The sequence below is a fragment of the Sus scrofa genome, chromosome 13, assembly GCF_000003025.6.
Source record: "Sus scrofa isolate TJ Tabasco breed Duroc chromosome 13, Sscrofa11.1, whole genome shotgun sequence".
Classification (NCBI taxonomy): Eukaryota; Metazoa; Chordata; class Mammalia; order Artiodactyla; family Suidae; genus Sus; species Sus scrofa.
The window spans coordinates 48,916,504-48,934,978 of NC_010455.5; the positions used below are offsets into that span (position 1 = coordinate 48,916,504).

Sequence of the window (18,475 nt, forward strand, 5' to 3'; positions counted from 1 at the left end):
GGGTTTCTTGGACAAACTCTCTCAACAGTAACAAACTCCTGGCATTTTTAGGACCCCTTTTCAACTTTATTTTTCAACTAGCAAGTATCACACCTAATATATCAGGTATTTATTTTATATTATGTATTTCTTTAATCAATGGCTTTACTGTCTATCTACCCCCTTGAAAATGGCAGCTCCAAGAGAGCAAGACTCAGTTTCAATCAGTGCTTGATCATTAGCGCCTAGAAGAATACCTGGCAAATAGACATAACATATTCTTGTTCAGCTGATGTTTCTGAACTATCTTAGTCTTAGTTAAGAACTAGTCCTGACTTCATAAAGAGGTCTCTGAGGAGCTGCTTCCCACCAGGCTTGGGATATCCTTCTCCTCAATAAAGTCATTCTTACAATAAAGTCAACCTCATGCTTGACACACTGACTTGTACCTGTGGCTGAGTTCCTACCTTAGTTACATGCCTGGTAGTCTAGTCTCCCTAGAATCAAGCTGCTGCTTACAGGATACTTTGTATGAATGGAATATGATCCCTGAACTATGGTCTTCAAACTGTGGCAATGAGTACTGGTTACTGGGATTCCCTAAATAACACTTAGGAACTGCCTTCCTATGTTTGTACTCTTGTGGTCTCCTTCTGGTCTCCTACCCACTATCACCATCCTCCCTGTGTAACCAACCAACTCTTCTCTGCAGCTACTGTGTTTGGCAGCTGGATAAAACCTTATCTCAACCTGTGTGGAGAGTCCCTTCTCTCCATTGCTTACTTGACTCTAGGACTAGTCTAGTTCTAGATGATGGTCCTCATTAGGCTGCCCCATTCAAGTCTCACCAAACACATGACATTGGCATTTAGACTAGGAAATGAAAGACAACTCCCTAATTCATTATGTTCTTCTTCCTGACTGAGAACATTCAGTTAGATGACTTATATGGATATAAAAGAACATGGATTGTGAATGAACTTGCTCTGAAAAGATATTTTTGGAGAACCTACTATGTTCTATCCACCATAAAGGTGACTAAAAATAATGAAGTATACAACAGTTGAACAAAACAAAAATGTGGAATACAAAAACCAAACAAAACAAAACTCAAGGAAAGATTGTACCTTTAGCTATTTATAAACAATGTGGAGCAAATGGAAGGTTTACTGAAAAAGCAGTAAGGAGCAGGAGAAAAAAAAAGCACAAAGAAAGGATATTTCAAGGTAATTTTATGAGACTTGAGAGAAACAAATGAATAAAGGAGATGAATAAGTGGTGAGAAATATAAACAGTAAATAGCATATAAAAAAGAAAAGGGAAACGGCAGTAAATTATTACCAAGGTAGCATCTGATGAGGGTTATAGAGATTAAAAAGACACTCATTTTAGAAGTTTGCCCAGAGTGTCTTACTCCTTTACAAAGACAGAGAATGCACAGAGAAATCAATGGATTCTTCCGAAGTTATTTAGTAAACTAATTCATTTGAGTATCCTGGCCCCCAAGAAAGCATAAAAAATAAAGGTGACTTTATTTGGCTACCTCTACCAAATCTCACTCTTAACTCCTTCTCATCTTATTAAGCTGTATGTATCAGGAGGATGTCAGGAAGATAAGAACTGAATAATCAGGAAGGGGCATTAGGCCACCTCTAGAATTCTTAAGCAATTCAGAATGATGGTATCAACTGTTAATGAACAATTCACTATTAATCTTGAGATAAACTCAAATTAGCAGTCTGTGAAGGTAGTAAATGCATGAAATACTGAAGAGGTATCTAGCTTAGTCCTGGATTACATTGATTTTCTTTGTATATTGTTATAAAAGTCTGGTTGGTACCACAAAGCTTTTTATACATGTAACTATTATATATGTTTGCTAACTATATTGTACATGCTTTAGCAATCTTGATTTACAAAGTTCATACAATTTTTTAAAGAAATTTTAAGTACTAGGTTTCTTTAAATAGTCTTCTAAGTAACAAGAAGCCTTTAAAACACTGCCCATTATTAATATTGCTAGTAAAATTCATGCTCAGGGATTCTAGCTAAAAACATGAGAAGATATTTATCATGTAAAACTGAACTAACAAAAAAAAAAGGCCATCAAATGAAGGACATCCTAATTATAACCTTATAAAGAAGATATGCAAAGTTAACAAACTGCATTAACAGCTGTGTTATGGGAATAAAGATAGAGACAATTTTTTAATCTTATTTTTTCATAGGAAAGGAAAATTTATAAAAGTCAAAATGATCTATTTTTTTAAGTGTAAAGAAAATTTTCAAAAAGCAAAAGCAAAGGAAACTAAGAGTATAAGAAAATTGTTAACTGAAAAGTGAAAAGCTAAATTAAAATGTTCTCAAGGTGCTCTTGGATTGGAAGAATCAATACTGTCAAAGTGGCTATACTACCCAAGGCAAACTACAGATTAAATGAAATCCCTTTCAATTTACCAATGGCATTTTTCACAGAACTAGAACAAAAAAAATTTTTAAATTTGGATAGAAACAAAAGACCATGAACAGCTAAAGCAACCTCTCTCTCTTTTATTTTAATTTTAATTTTTTTTTTTTTGGTGTGGGGAGGGGGTCTTTTTAGGGCTGCACCTGTAGCATATGGAGGTTCCCAGGCTAGGGTTCAAATGTGAGCTACAGCTGCTGGACTACACCACAGCCATAGTAATGTGGGATCCCCAACCCACAAAGTTCAGTGAATACTGAATTAGTGAATCCTGAACCACTGCTTCTAGAGAAAATACAGGGTTAGATTCCTGTGAGCCCCCGGTCAATCGATCAATATATAACTTAATTTCCTTTGTTTATGTTTAAGGACATCTTATTTAATATACACTGAAATAATAGCACTGAAATTGTGGCCAATAAATTTATAAAGCATGCCTCAACAAGCTTTTTTAACATGTATTTTCTCTGTAAGCACATCACATCAAACATTACTTTAGCATTACATGTGAGTCCATTTTAAACAGCAAAATCACACACCAAAAAGGACAAAAACATGAAAAATGGGGCACTGAATAGATCATGAAAATGACATGTTTACTGTAGGGGAGCTGAAACAAGAAAGAAGAGTGTTGCCTCATTTGACCTTCATTGAAAACTGGATGTCATAACAAGAGGCACTTATGACAAACCCACAGTAAATATAATGCTCAATGGAGAAAAGCTGAAAGCTTTCCCACTAAAATCTGGAACAAGACAAGGATGTCCACTCTCACCACTTTTATTCAACATAGTATTGGAAGTACTAGCCACAACAGACAAACAAAAGAAATAAAAGGTATCCAAATTGGAAGAGAAGAGGTGAAACTGTCACTCTATGCAGATGACATGATACTATATATATGATACTATATATAGAAAATCCTAAGGACTCCACACAAAACTACTTGAACTGATCAACAAATTCAGCAAAGTAGTAGGATATAAGATTAACATTCAGAAATTGGTTGCATTTCTATATACTAACAATAAAATATTAGAAAAGGAATACAAAAATATAATATCTTTTAAAATTGCACCCCCCAAAATTAAATACTTAGGAATAAACCTGACCAAGGAGATGAAAGACTTATATTCTGAGAACTAGAAAACATTAATCAAGGAAATTAAAGAGTATTTAAAGAAATGGAAAGATACTCCATTCTCCTGGGTTGGAAAAATATTGTAAAAATGGCGATACTATCCAAAGCAATCTACAGATTCAATGCAATCCCTATCAAATTGCCCAAGACATTTTTCAAAGAACTAGAATAAACAATCCAAAAATGTATATGGAACCACAAAAGACCCAGAATTACCAGAGCAATCCTGAGGAGAAAAACCAAGTAGGAGGCATAACTCTCCCAGACTTCAGGCAATATTACAAAGCTACAATAATCAAGATGGTGTGGTACTGGTATCAAAACAGATATACAGACCAATGGAAAAAAAACAGAGAACCCAGAAACAGACCCAGACACCTACAGTCAACTAATCTTCAACAAAGGAGGCAAGAATATAAAATGGAAAAAAAGACAGTCTTTTCAGCAAGTGGTGCTGGGAAAACTGGACAGCTGCATGTAAACCAATGTAACTGGAAAATACCCTCACACCATAAAAATCATTATACATTAAAAAAAAACAAAAAACCTCAAAATGGCTTAAAGACTTAAACCTAAGACAAGACATCATCAAACTCCTAGAAGAGAACACAGGCAAAACATTCTCTGACATCAAGCATACAAATGTTTTCTTAGGTCCATCTCCCAAGGCAACAAAAATAAAAACAAAAAGAAACCAATGGGACCTAATCAAACTGACAAGCTTTTGCACAGCAAAGGAAACCACACACACACACACACATAACCTACGGAATGGGAGAAAATTGTTTCAGGTGAGGCAACTGACAGAGACTTAATCTCTACAATACATAAACAACTTATACAACTCAATAGCAAAAAAACCCAACAACCCAAGTGAAAAATGGGCAAAGGACCTGAGTAGGCCTTTCTCCAAAGAAGATATACAGATGTCCAACACGCATATGAATAAATATTCAACATCACTAATTATTAGAGAAATTCAAATCAAAACTAACATTAGGTATCACCTCACACCTATCAGAAGGGCCATTATTAACAAGTCAACAAATAACAAATGCTGAAGAGGGTATGGAGAAAAGGGAACCCTCCCACACTGTGCATGGGAAGGTAAACTGATGCAACCATTATGGAAAACAGTATTGAGGTACCTCAGAAAACCAAATATAGAACTACCATAGGATCTAGCAATCCCACTCCTGGGCATATATCCGGACAAAACTTTCCTTGAAAAAATACAGGCACCCCTATCTTCATTGCAGCACTATTCACAACAGCCAAGACATGGAAACAACCTAAATGTCCATCAACAAATGAATGAATTAAGAAGATGTGGTATATATAACAATGGAATACTACTCAGCCATAATAAAGAACAAAATAATGCCATTTGCTGCAACATACATGGAACTAGAGATTCTCATGCTAAGTGAAGTAAGTCAGAAAGAGAAAGACAAATACCACATGATATCGATTATATTTGGAATCTAATATATGGCACAAATGAACCTTTCCACAGAAAAGAAACACATGGACTTGGAGAACAGATTTGTGGTTGCCAAGCAGAAAAGGGAGGAGGTGGGATAGACTGGGAGTCTGAGGTTAAAAAATGAAAACTATTGCATCTGAAGTGGATAAGCAATGAGATACTTCTGTATAGCACAGGGAACTCTATCTAGTCACTTGAGATGCAACATGATGGAGGATAATGTGAGAAAAAGAATATGTATGTGTGTGTGTGTGTGTGTGTGAGAGAGAGAGAGAGAGAGAGAGAGAGACTGGGTCACTTTGCTATACAGTAGAAAATTGACAGAACACCGTAAACCAACCAAAATGGAAAAAAGAAAAATCATTGTAAGAAAAGAAAACTGCATGTCAGAAAACTAAAATTTTTCACTGCTCTATGTACTTTTGCAAATGTCTGTGAAAGCACTGTAACTACTGATTTTGAGATCATAAATGAATTTTAGCACATAGGCAAATTTGCAAATGCAGAACCTACAAATAATAGAGATCAACTATACTAAGAATCTTTGTTGAAAAAATGCACACTAGGTTATAATGATGTTCCTTTAGTACTTCCAAAAACATTCCTTGGAAAAAACTAAGAATTGTATTAATAACAGGAGGAACATCTCACTTCAACACATAACATTCACCTTTCTTTAAATCTGGGGACCTGCTTCCTTTGTCAGAGAGGTGGGGAATATTATGCTTCAACCTGAAACTATCTCAGTATAGTGATTCATGAGGCTACAAATTTAAAAGTCTTACTAAAAGTTTCATTGGAAACAAAGTAAATAATAGCAAAAAATGCTAAGAGGCATTAGGTGTTCTCAGTACACTTTACATAACAGTACTTTAGGTATACATACAAGTAATGGAACAACAAGAATTTATCTAGACCAATTCAAAGATAAGAGACAGAATGGAAAAAAAGTAGAGAGATGACATATATAAAAGAGCTTATGTGGAGTTCCCACCATGGTGCAGTGGTTTAAGAATCCAACTGCAGGGACCTAGTTTGCTATGGAAGTGTAGGTTCAATCCCTGGCCCTGTGTAGTGGATTAAAGGATCCAGCAATGCCAAAGCTGTCGCTCAGATTCAGTCTTTGGTCCAGGAATTTCCATATGCCATGGGTGCAGCCATAAAAAATATAAATAAATATAAATAAATAAATAAATAAGCCCATTCCTTTGATTTTCAGCACATACACACACACACACACACACACACACACACACACACACCCTTGCATTAATATATACTCTGTGAAAAAGAGTGACATAACAATGGAAAATGGGCAAAATACATGAATAGGCAGGTTATAACAGAAGTAATCAAAAATGTTCAATAAAAGAAAAAGAATTTACAGTGTAACCTCCCATGACAGTAAATGGTCACAGTATGCAGGAAAACTTATATGATGAAAAACCTTCTAGGCTTCTTCAACTAGTATTGATATCATTTGATATAATTGAAAATAAGTGTGAAAACCTTAACATCTGCATACATTTTGCACCCTCACACTTCTAAGAGTGAATCTAATGTAAATAAGCTGACCTGTTTGTAAAGTTATGAATACAAGGAAGTTCACAGCAGCATTATGGAAACACCAAATAACAGAGGACTGGTTAAGTAAGCTTATATATCCATACATGTGAATACTACTTAGAAGATGTAGAGAACTGTAAAAAGACAGGCAAGAGGTACCTAAAAAAAGCAGAGTGTCAATTACACTGATAATATTTTTATCAAAAGTACTATACTATATGATTCATTTAAAAGTCTATATATACATAATTTAATGTATTTTGTACTTTTCCATGTTTTATGTTCCCTAATATAATAATAGGGGAAAAGGGATGCTGCTTAACAAAATCCTGTAAAACAAAGACAGAATACCATGTAGAAATTCACTGTTAATCAAGCCAATTTCTCCAACAAATTCATATGGACATGTTTCTCTTAAAAATAAGGTAATCATTCCCAATTTCTAATTCTCTGACAGTGAGTGGTAGTGTGCGTGGGGGTAGGGGTGGGAGATGCAGAAATAGAATAAGGAAGAGGATTCAGTGTCTTCAATCTCTTGAATCCACTGGGGCTCATTCTACCTCACTACATTTCATCTCTGCAGAGCAATCAGAGACCTTCATAGTTCAAAGATTTTTAACCTGGTTCTCCTAAATAATTGTACTAAATTTACGCTCCATACCCAGTAATTTCTCTACCAGGCACTACTTGGATTCTAAAACAATACCTCAAAAATAATAACAGTACAACTTTCAGAGGCCTTCATCACTCTACCATCATAAGACAATTCTTAAGATTCAGAAATGCTTAACTTTAATCTTGGCCACTACTTGATCTCCTTGTTGGAAAATATATTATTTTCTAATTGTTGAGTTCAACTACTTTACTCAATGCAATAACATTAAGATGAAAAAAATTCCTGGCTCTTCTAATAAGTATATATTATTTTCAACCTATATGATATTATAATTGATTAGTGGTCCATTTCTCTTTCACAGTCTACAAAGGCCTCTCTGTACAGGGTTTGTAATCACTGAGCATGCTGGGACAAATCACAGAATTTACTGAAATATCACAAAGTCTGTTAAATTCTTTAAATCACTTACCATGAAACAAGGCACATTAAAATCTGAATTTTGAGAAGCACAGCAAAGAGTACAAACCTTATTTTTAATTTATTTCTTAGAGTATGTTAGCAAGGAGCATGAAGCTAGATTTTGAGTGTTCCATGTGTGAGATATGGAAAAAGCTGCTTTCACCAAGACCCAATTCTTACTGGGGAGTACTGGCAGGTAAGTTGGGCATGCAGAGCCAGGTATTCTTGGACGTTTGAGTCAAAGAGACATGAAGAAAAGAAATGCAAAATCAACATCTATGAATTCGTGACAGTAGGAAAACTACTGGGAGGAGAAATGACCCTAGGGAGTACAGTTTTCCATTCTCCAGTTATGTGCAGTTACCCTACAAAGGGGGTTATTCAAGGGAAAGGAGAAACCAAATGACAGGGTGCAAATTCATAAGCACAAAATCATTTTTATTCTCCTCAGACTAGGCTATCATGTAGATGATCACCATTAAGAATTGCTCCTTTTTGGAGTTCCCGTTGTGGTTCACTGGAAACAAATCCGTCTGGGAACCATGAGGTTGAGGGTTTGATCCCTGGCCTTGCTCAGTGGGTTAAGGATCCGTTGTTGCTGTGAGTTGTGGTGTAGGTTGCAGACGTGGCTCAGATCTGGCATTGCTGTGGCTCTGGTGCAGGCCAGCAGCTACAGCTCCAATTCAACCCTTACCTTAGCCTGGGAACTTCCATATGCCGTGTGTGTGGCCCTAAAAAGCAAAAAAAAAAAAAAAAAAAAAAAAAAAAAAAAAAAAAAAAGTTTGCTCCTTTTCAACTCTACATGAAAGCAAACAGGCCTGTAAGAATAGAGATGCAGGGTAGTCATTTCAAAAGTAATGCTCACATTTAAAAAATAAAGCCATTTGCAGCGACATGGATGCAACCAGAGATTCTCATACTAACTGAAGTCAGAAAAAGAAAAGACAAGTACCATATGATGTCACTTATATGTGGAATCCAAAATATGGCACAAATGAACCTATCTACAAAACAGAAACAGGTTTACAGACGTAGAAACAGACTTGTAGTTGCCATGGGGAGGGGGGAGAGAGTGGGATGGATGAGGAGTTTAGGGTTGGCAGATGCAAACTATTACATTTGGAACAGATAAGCGATGGAGTCATAATGTACAGCCCAATCTCTTAGATTAAAACATGATGGAAGATAGTATGAAAAATATAAAAAAGAATATATTTTATTTTTAAAGTAAAAAAATAAAAAAGAATACATACATGACTGGATCACTTTGCTATGTAGCAGAAATTGAGGAACACTGTAAATCAACTATACTTTAATAAAAATTTAAGAACAAATTAATAAAAATTAAAAATACTGGACATTATACATGAAAATAAATCCCTTTAAGAGTTCTATTACACCCCCCAAAAATATTCCCTTACAGACAGGGCATTTCCACAAGTGGTATATAACAAAATGAGCTTTGCTTCATGTCTCTGATATAAGCATGTATATAAGAGAAAAAGAGGATATTGTGTTTTGTATTTAAACACACCCTAAATGTATGATAATAAAAATATATGAGGTACTTAGCATGTATTAATTCCACAGCATATTTATTAAAACTGAACACATTTATATAAACCCCATACTGAAAATAAAGCGTACAGTTTTACTTCTCTGGCCTCAAACTCTAAAGACTTTTGAAGCACTTACCACAGAGCTAAAACAGCTGGCCTCTCCTCAAATTTATACCAAATTATATTTTGTGGTTCTTCCAAACATGAATTTAATCCTCCCATTTATTAAACTGTGTCTTCTTGGTCGTCTGAAAAGAGGATCACTGCAAGCTACTGAGTTGCTTATATATTTCAATTTAAAAACAACTGGGCAGTAACACTGGTGTCAATGAACTGTTTCAGACAGCTCCCATTTCTGTAGATGACCACTTATTCCCCACTGTTTCAATAATTCGACATCTAAGCCTTGAAAATACTCATCAAAATGAACACTTTAAAAACACCAACACAAACTAAAGTTTTCTTAGTGCTTCAGAAAGGTTTGCCAAATACTTCCACATATATCTTAGATGATAATAAAACAATGCTTTAGGGCATGATTTTCATATATATATATATTTTTTTTTCATATATATATATATAAGGAGACAGAAGTTGAATGAGTATATCCAAAGAGCTAAAAAACACATGAAAGGTGTTCACTCTCATCAGTTGTGAAGGGAAGTCATTGAACTACTATAAGATACTAGAACACACCTACCAGAATGACTAAATGTTGGTGAGGGTGTGGAGAAATTGGACTTCCCATTCATGCCTATGAGGGTATGAATTGGCACATCTAGAGAACTGTTTGGTAGTATCAATTCAAGCTGGGTATATGCATACCCCACGACACAGAAATTCTAGTTCCAAGTGTATACACCACAAAATATGCTCCAAACGACAGGTATGAGAATGTTCATAGCAACATTATTCATAATAGTCAAAAATGAGAATCCCACAATGTTTATCAACAGAAAATGACATAAAAGTTCTTGTAGAGGGTCATAAATAGAATACTATACAGCAATAAGGATAAGTGAACCACTGCTACATAAAATGTGGGTGAATCTGAGAAATAAAAGTCAAGTGAAAGATGGCAAATACAAATTTGTATACATTGTATGATTATATCTGCATTATGCTCAAAACCAGACAAAACAAACTTTGACATTACAAATTGGGACAGTGTTTACTTTGGGAAGAAGGCAGGGTAGGGGGAGGATAGTGGGGAGGTGACTTCACTCATGTCAATAAATATTTCTGGGATGGTGACTATCTTAGTCCATTCAGGCTGCTATAACAAACTACCATAACCTGAGCAGGTTAAACAACAGGCATTCATTTCTCATAACTCTGGAGGCTGGCAACTCCAAGTTCAAGCACCAGCAGATTCAGTGGCCACTTGCTGGTAGGTACACAGGTGACTGTTTTCCAGCTATGTTCTCACACTGTGAAAGGGGTGAGAGAGCTCTCTGGGGTCTCTCTTATAAGGGCTCGAATCCCATTCATAAGGGCTCTACCCTCATGATCTAATTACTTCTCAAAGGCCCTACCTCCTCATGCCATCACATTGTGGGGGTAGGATTTTAACATATAGATTAGGAGAGGCCACAGACATTCAATTCATAACACTGGTCATGTCCTATTTCTTTATGTGGTCAGCGGTTCCACAGATATGTTCACTTTGTTGTAATTCATTGAACTATATACTTAATGATTTATATAATGTTCTCAATGTAATTACACCTTAATATCAGTTCATTAAATTTTAAGAAAGATACTGTCATTTTAAATAGGAAATGGGTGTATCTCAATTCATGCAATAAAATAACCCTCTGAGGTAATAAGTACTGTTATTATCTCCATTGTATAAAAGGAAAAACAAAGACAAAAGTTAAATAACACACTCAATACATGGTAAAGATGGAACTGGAAACCAGGCTGCCTGGCACCAGAGCTGTACTAAGAATCCTTTCCTTAAGTTAAACTAGTCCTTGTGCTTTATCAAGCACATTTCTTCCTAGATATTTAAAGAACCTTGAAAATCGGACTCTAATTTGGATCTAGCCAGGAAGCACAGTCAAATCAAGCGAGGTGACTTCACTCATGTCAATCATATGCCACTGCTTTTCAAAATCAGGCCTCCAGAGAGCAACAGATTTTGCTTGACTTTGGACAAAAGAGTCGAGGTTACTATTGAGATTCACAGCAACTGTCTTTTCCTTTTATTCATTTATGCAAGATGTTTTACATACTCCAGATGTTGTTGTACTCATTTTCTACACCTTTGGAATTCTAAGTTTAGAATTAGAAATAAAAGCCAAAGCATGATTCAGGAAAACAGAAACCTAAGGCTAATATTCATGATAGTGTTCTTCATTTAAATGTGTTCAAATTCTTTATGGATTACTACAAAAATCCTACTTCTACTTTTCAATATTTTTATGTCACTCTTACTTCCTGTAATACTAGTGGTTAGAATCGTGTAAGTTACAATGATGAAAATGAGCTCAGATCTATTCTACTACCAGCAGAACAAACTCTATTACCTTTTTCTCATCTCAGGCCCAGCTGGAAAATAAGAGAATTATAAAATATTTAATGATACACTTCATGGGAATCCATTTAGAAAGTGAGTTGTCTTGTAAACACTCCTGTTTTAGACAGTTTGGTAGAGGAACTCCATTTCACATACAATACACACAAATAAGGGACACGTTAGTTACAAAGGTACTTATACTAGGTCTCAGTGAAAATCAGCTTTTGGACTAATAGTCAAGTGAAATAAATACAAGTTTCAGCTCCACAGCTGACATTATGAATGGAAATATATGTCAATCCATAATATTTTTCTTGACTGATTATGTTTATTTCCTGATCAATAGAATTAGTTTGTACATATGACAAACAAGCAGTTGTTAGTATCAGTTGACTTAAGTTTAACAACAATGTGTCTGTTGTAATTTCGAGTTTCAGTGTATTCAACTGACTAATCCTTATATCTAACAAGAAAATCAATACCTTTGAAATAATTAGCTTTGGGCTCTGGGGAATCTCTACTTCTGGGCAACTGGATGGGGTCTTACTTGAAATAATTACTGCCAGAACTACAACCAGTTTCCTTGCAAGATCAAATCAATTCATCTATACTATTTTTTAGCCTCTGTTCTCTGAAATCTGTGAAACAATGCCAAGATTGAAAATACCCATTACATTTCTATGCTTTTTAACTTGCTTTGAAATTTCAGGATTTGGAAAATGTACTGTGAGATGAGCCAAGCATTCATTTTCCTGATATAGCATGAGAGAAATAAAATAACTCCCACATACCTTTATCTACTCAAGATGACAGCCAATCTCAAAAAAAAGTTTAAATACTCCAAGCATTTGAAAATATTCCATAGGGTAAAGTCAACATTTTTAAAAAGATTTTTAAAAATTAAAAAAAAAAAGCTCTCCAAGTGATTTTTCATTCCCTTCCTGTACTTCCATAAAATTAAAATTCAGTATCAGCCACTAAGAAAAGATACTCCAAAGAAAATGCAATGACTGTCCCAGTAGATTTAATCCTTCTATGGCTCTTTAATTTTCAGCACTGAATTTCAGGAGATACTAAACATTCAGTGTTTTATTATAGTCACCTGTCCTCTGGGTACTTTGTGGTTCAAACAGTTTAAAGAGCTTTGTGTTATGTCCAAGGTGTTTACAGATTTCAATGGGTTTGAAAATCTCTGGGATGAAAATGACTCTTCTCTTAGAAAGGAGTGGGAAGAAGAGATAAATGAATTAATAAATGATTAGGTAGCCTCTGATAATGTTTCTACTTTAATAATTAAACAAGTTAGTTCTGTAAACAGAAAAGTCAACTGTAACACTTCATGGCTAGGTGACTCTGTACTTCAGTGACTTTGCTATTCCTGAATAGCACTGGAAAAATGAAGATAAGCTGCTGATAATGTTTAACCATTTTAAATGTGTGTGTATGTGTCAGTCAGAAGGAAAAGATTTAGCAAAAACATAAGCTCACCAAGTAAGTTAAAATGAAACAGAGAGGCACACCACTAACCAAAGACAATTTCACACACATGAGGCTCAAAATGCCAGTATACTTATGAAGGGGAAGCTTCCATATTCAGTCCAGACAACATTTCAATAAAAAAAAAACCTGATATTGTTTTCATTCATGACTTTTTTTAGTGATCATTTGGATTTCCTATGTCTTCAGATGTGTCAGGAAACAACAGAACTTATTACATACTGTAACAATATTAAGATAGTGATTCTCAAGGTTTAGAATCTCATGGTTGTGCCATAAACACTACCCCACAGAACTGCGAAGAGAATTAAATGACATAGTTGCTGTGGCTCTGGCATAGGCTGGCGGCTACAGCTCTGATTAGACTCCTAGCCTGGGAACCTCCATATGCTGCAGGTGCGGCCCTAGGAAAGGCAAAAAGACAAAAAAAAAAAAAAAAAAAAAAAAAAAAAAAAAAGAATTAAATGACATATATCAGATATTCAAAAAGCACTAGTATTTTCCATGTAACAACATCCACCTAAACCTTGTTATTATAGCCCAACTGAATAACTACAATGGAAACAATCCATGTGGGTATTTACACTGATTAAATATTTACCGAATGCCTACTATGCATCTAGCATGGGTATGACAGCTACATTCTAGTATATAAAAAAAGATGCTATAAAGCAATATTATATGCTACTTAGAATATGTTACAAACTGTAATGCGAGTAATTGTCAGATATGAAAATTAAAAAGCATATAGAAGGAAGAAGGTTATTATTTTCCAGTAATATATGTTATAACCTTGTAATATCTTCTGTCTTAATCTTATAATACCTTCAGCATCTTTATGGAAGAAATTTGAGACTCCTTCCCCTCTGAGTCACATAAGCAAAGAATTAATCGCTTCCGTGTGAAGTACCCAAATATTTCATTCTAACCAACATTTCACTGTTTGTACTATACTTTCCAAAAAAATTTCCCTCCACTTCCCAGAATTCTGTAAGTGTAGATCCTGAAATAAGACCCCAGGGGCACTTATAAGCCTTTCACCCAGATAATTTAAATTATCAGGCATTCCAATGGGATATAACACAAAATTTGCATCTGGGGCTCCAAAGTACATATGTTGGCTTATTAACCATTATCAGTAGGAACAAGGTAACTCAATGGTGAGAAGTCAGAACACTATAAAATCTCTACAAAGAGAGACGTTACCTTAGGATCGGCTGTGAGCAGTTTGAATGCTTGATAAACCTGAGATTCCTTTACACCACCTCCAAGATCCAAGAAGTTGGCTGGCTTCCCACCATTCAAGAAAATGATGTCACAGGTAGCCATGGCAAGTCCAGCCCCATTTACTGTGAAATGCAAACAGCACACAAGATAAATTTAGCAATATGAAAGGGTACAATAGTGCTCAAAAGAGAACCCCAAAAATACTAGGTCAATTTCCGCCCTGCTTGGAATTCTATTCAACTGGATAAGTTTACAGACTTGAAGGATAAAGAATCAGGAAATGTGCATATAAGGAATAAACAACAACAACAGCAAAAAAGACCTGGGAATGGAGAGAAAAATTTATTGAGAAATTAAATCAAGCTGGAAAATACAAAGAAGGGAAGAGCTTAAGTAAGTAATACATTTGTATTATTAGTAAAGAAAGGAATTTTAGATTCTGGAAAGTACGGAATTTAAGAGAACTGGGAAAGAGGAAAACGGATATGAAAAGTTGCTGGAGCCTACGTACTAAATTTTTTTTTTTTTTAATATTCTTTAAGAGATTTGAGTAAAGAATGTGATTCTTGTAATTTTTGGCTTGCTGAGAATATGCTCCTTTGAATATGGCATCCCTCTGGGGTTGAACCACAGGGGTCCCAGCTTCAATAGGACTCTCACTTTTTTACACTTAGTTCAACCATGCATGTTTATGTGCTCTCTGGAGAAACTTAGAAAACAAATGAACAAATGACAGCATCAAAACTATATTCCCAGCCCCCTGTTCCTCTTTCAAATTAATATAAGAAATGCTGACTAGCAACAAGATCATTAAAACTAGAACCAAAATGTGCTAACATCCTAGGAGCTTTCTTAAGAAACCAAGGGAAGTGTTTTAATAGCAAAATTCTTATTTTCCAGAGCTAAGTTTTATTGATCAATTGCACTTCTTTTGCTTTTTATGCTTAATTATAGGAAATTACTTTCCTTTGGTTAGAAAGCGGCAAAAAAAAAAAAAAAAAAAAAGAGTCCTGAACATATCAGAAACTCTCCAAGTTAAGACCTTTCACTTTTTCTGACCCTTAAATTCCCCAGATAAGCTTATGAACTGTGACTAATTCAAATAAGCCTGGGGCAACTAAAATAAAAATCATTTACACAGGATCTTAAAACAATTTGAAATGTGTTAATCATAGCTTACAAGACTGCTAACTTGGCCAAATCGTGCAAACTCCAACAGAGGCTACCAAAATATGTCTTTAATTTATTTTAAACACACAATTATATCTTTCCCCTTTCTAATGCCTAGAAATATTGAGAGCATATTAGCTTGTCAAGATCAAAATGATGTGAGTGATCTGGTACATTACAGTTTTCGTTCTAATACAAAGCAAGAGCTTTTGGTATCACTTGTAATTGGATATTATTTTCTATTGTATTAACACCAAACTACTGGATGAGGTATGTTCAGTTCTGAATACAATGATACTGTTGGTTTAATGAACTACAAATCTTTTTTATTTTAATTCTATTAAGACCTCAGTTTCCAGTGCAATAAATTGGTTTCACCAGAAACAGAGAAGCACATAAATCTCGGTTCTATAAGCTGGGGACAATAACAGAAATTCTACTGCCTCAGAGACCTCTTCTTATCTCTGCTAATATGCCAATTTCACAAATTTAGATGACTGATAAAAATCAATTGTCTTATTAATAAACTGACATAATGGAATAATATTTTACTAGTTGGTTTTCATAGAATCTGAAACTTCAGTATAATGATGTAAGCATGTGCTCTCTTCTATTTCCTCTAAGAAAGCAATTTATCTTAAGCCCAAATTTCAGAACAGGTCTTAGCACATTAATGTTTGAATAGAGTAGGAGTTCTCATTGTGGCTCAGCTGAAGAATGAATCTGACTAGCATCCATAAGGACGCAGATTCCATCCCTGGCCTCACTCAGTAGGTTAAGGATCCAGCGCTGCCATTAGCTGTGGTGTAGGTCGAAGACATGACTCGGATCTGGCATTGCTGTGGCTGTGGGGTAGGCCAACAGCTATAGTTCCAAGTTGACCCCTAGCCTGGGAACCTCCATATGCCACAAGTGTGACCCTAAAAGGTGAAAAAAGAAAAAGAAAAGAAAAAAACATTTGACTAGAGTAGCAAAGGTTCTAACTTTTATTAATCAAAGTTTAACTGAGATGTTTTAAAACAGTGGTTCTCAGCTGGGGAGACTATGCTACCAAGAGACACTCCATGATGTGTGGAGACATTGTTGGTTGTCACAACTGGTGACAGTGCAGCACAGGACAACATTCCACAGCAAAGAATCATCCATCCAAAATGTTCAGAGTTATGGAACTGAAGGACTCTGCTCAAACAAGTGACCATTAGCAAAAATGAACTTTGGGAAGAAATTCTGGATTGCTTCTTAAGCCTTTTAGGCTATAAAAATCTCATGTGTTAATTTGCTATTGGGAAATAGTATTCTAGAAATCAGGGATCCCTTAATTATGCAAAAAATCCACAAATTATTCTTTTGATATTACCAAAGCAGGCGATGTTCCCATCCAGTCCTATGTATTTTAGATCATACTTCGCAGCTTCATTTTCAATGGGCTCATTCTCTGATTTGTCGTCCATAGCAAATATATCCTTCTGTCGGAATTCTGCATTGTCATCAAAGTTTATCTTGGCATCAAAACAGACAACTAAAAAAGAGAAAAGGAATAATACCTAAATATCTCTTAAGAATCTATAAATTAAGTTCCCTAGGCTGACAAATGCAGGAGAAAAAAGTCAAATACTATCATTTTTTTCTCATGCTACAGGCATGAGGAGCTTTTAAGGCTTTCTTGACCTTTAAACTTTTAGGCTACAAAGACAAATATAACATGGTACCTCTTCTCAAGGGATTTCACATTCTAAAAAAGAAAAAAAAAGTATAGTAGTTTACATCAGTTGGTTTCTATAAAATAAAAATGTAAGTTTACATTATCCATTAAAAGCTATAGATGGCATAGTTTCATATAGCTATGATTTTTAATTTTTATTAGATTTCTTATTCTTAGTATTTAACTGCTAATCATCACTTTTCTCTTCAATGCAATGAAAGACTAGACGATAAAGCTTAATCCTGTGTCCTCCTATGTCTTTCTTTTATTGCAAGGTGAAGTTTTTATTTAATCATATCCCCACTAATATGTCTAGAAGATTTAGTGGAATGAACACCAGGCCAGAATCAATAGATTTTTGTTTTGTTATTTGATCCTTAACTAACTCTGCAACCTTGACAAAAATAACCTACCTCCTTTCTGGACCTCAGTTTGCTTGTGTGGAAAATGGAAACTACAGTCCCTAGATTGCCTATACACTTACTCTGGGGTCTAGTAAAACTAGACCATCATCTTGCTATAAGCAAAGCCATCTTATGACGCTTATGGTCCAAGTTACAAAACATTAAGAGTCCAAGAGTGGTCAGTTACAATGGAAAGTTGCCAGACATTATTAGCACCATGGTGTCCACCCTCTAGTGTTGGCAGAAATCTCTAATTCTCTTACTGGCTAAGAGCCCTGGACACAGTAAAACTCATTCAGTGACAGGGATGGACCACAGAGTTTTCCTTGAATATACATAGATATTCTACATGTAAATCAGAGAGCAATTGCAGCAGGGAGGGGTGGTGTGCTTGGTGTCTGGGATCTGTTCCCTTCTATTTGTTCCTTAGAATAGAAATTAGTAGTCTATAGTCACATTCCACTAAAACCTTCTTTTACATTACTTGGGGTACTGATAGGCAGGGATCTCTGACCATGAATTTAGATATTATGCATTCCCCCACAATACTGCTGACAGGCACCTAAGTCTTGAAAGGGAAACAACCAATTTTGCGTATTTCAGTCAGAGGAATGACCAAGGTCTGTTAGTCCCACTTGCTTCCTATGAGAAGAAAATATTGTTACATTGCAGCATCCTGGAAAA

The 18,475-nt window shown here is 35.3% G+C and overlaps 1 protein-coding gene across 2 annotated transcripts in view; it reads right to left on the reverse strand.

Moving 5' to 3' along the window:
• The window catches only part of SUCLG2 (succinate-CoA ligase GDP-forming beta subunit), a 439,671-nt gene that overhangs the window by 265,653 nt on the left and 155,543 nt on the right, over positions 1–18,475 (reverse strand). For both annotated transcript variants that reach the window (XM_021070828.1, XM_003132309.6), the window contains exons 8-9: positions 17,043–17,204; positions 14,495–14,637 (exon numbers count right to left, since the gene is read on the reverse strand). In XM_021070828.1, coding sequence (XP_020926487.1) covers positions 14,495–14,637; positions 17,043–17,204 — 305 coding nt within the window. The remainder of the gene's footprint in view (positions 1–14,494; positions 14,638–17,042; positions 17,205–18,475) is intronic.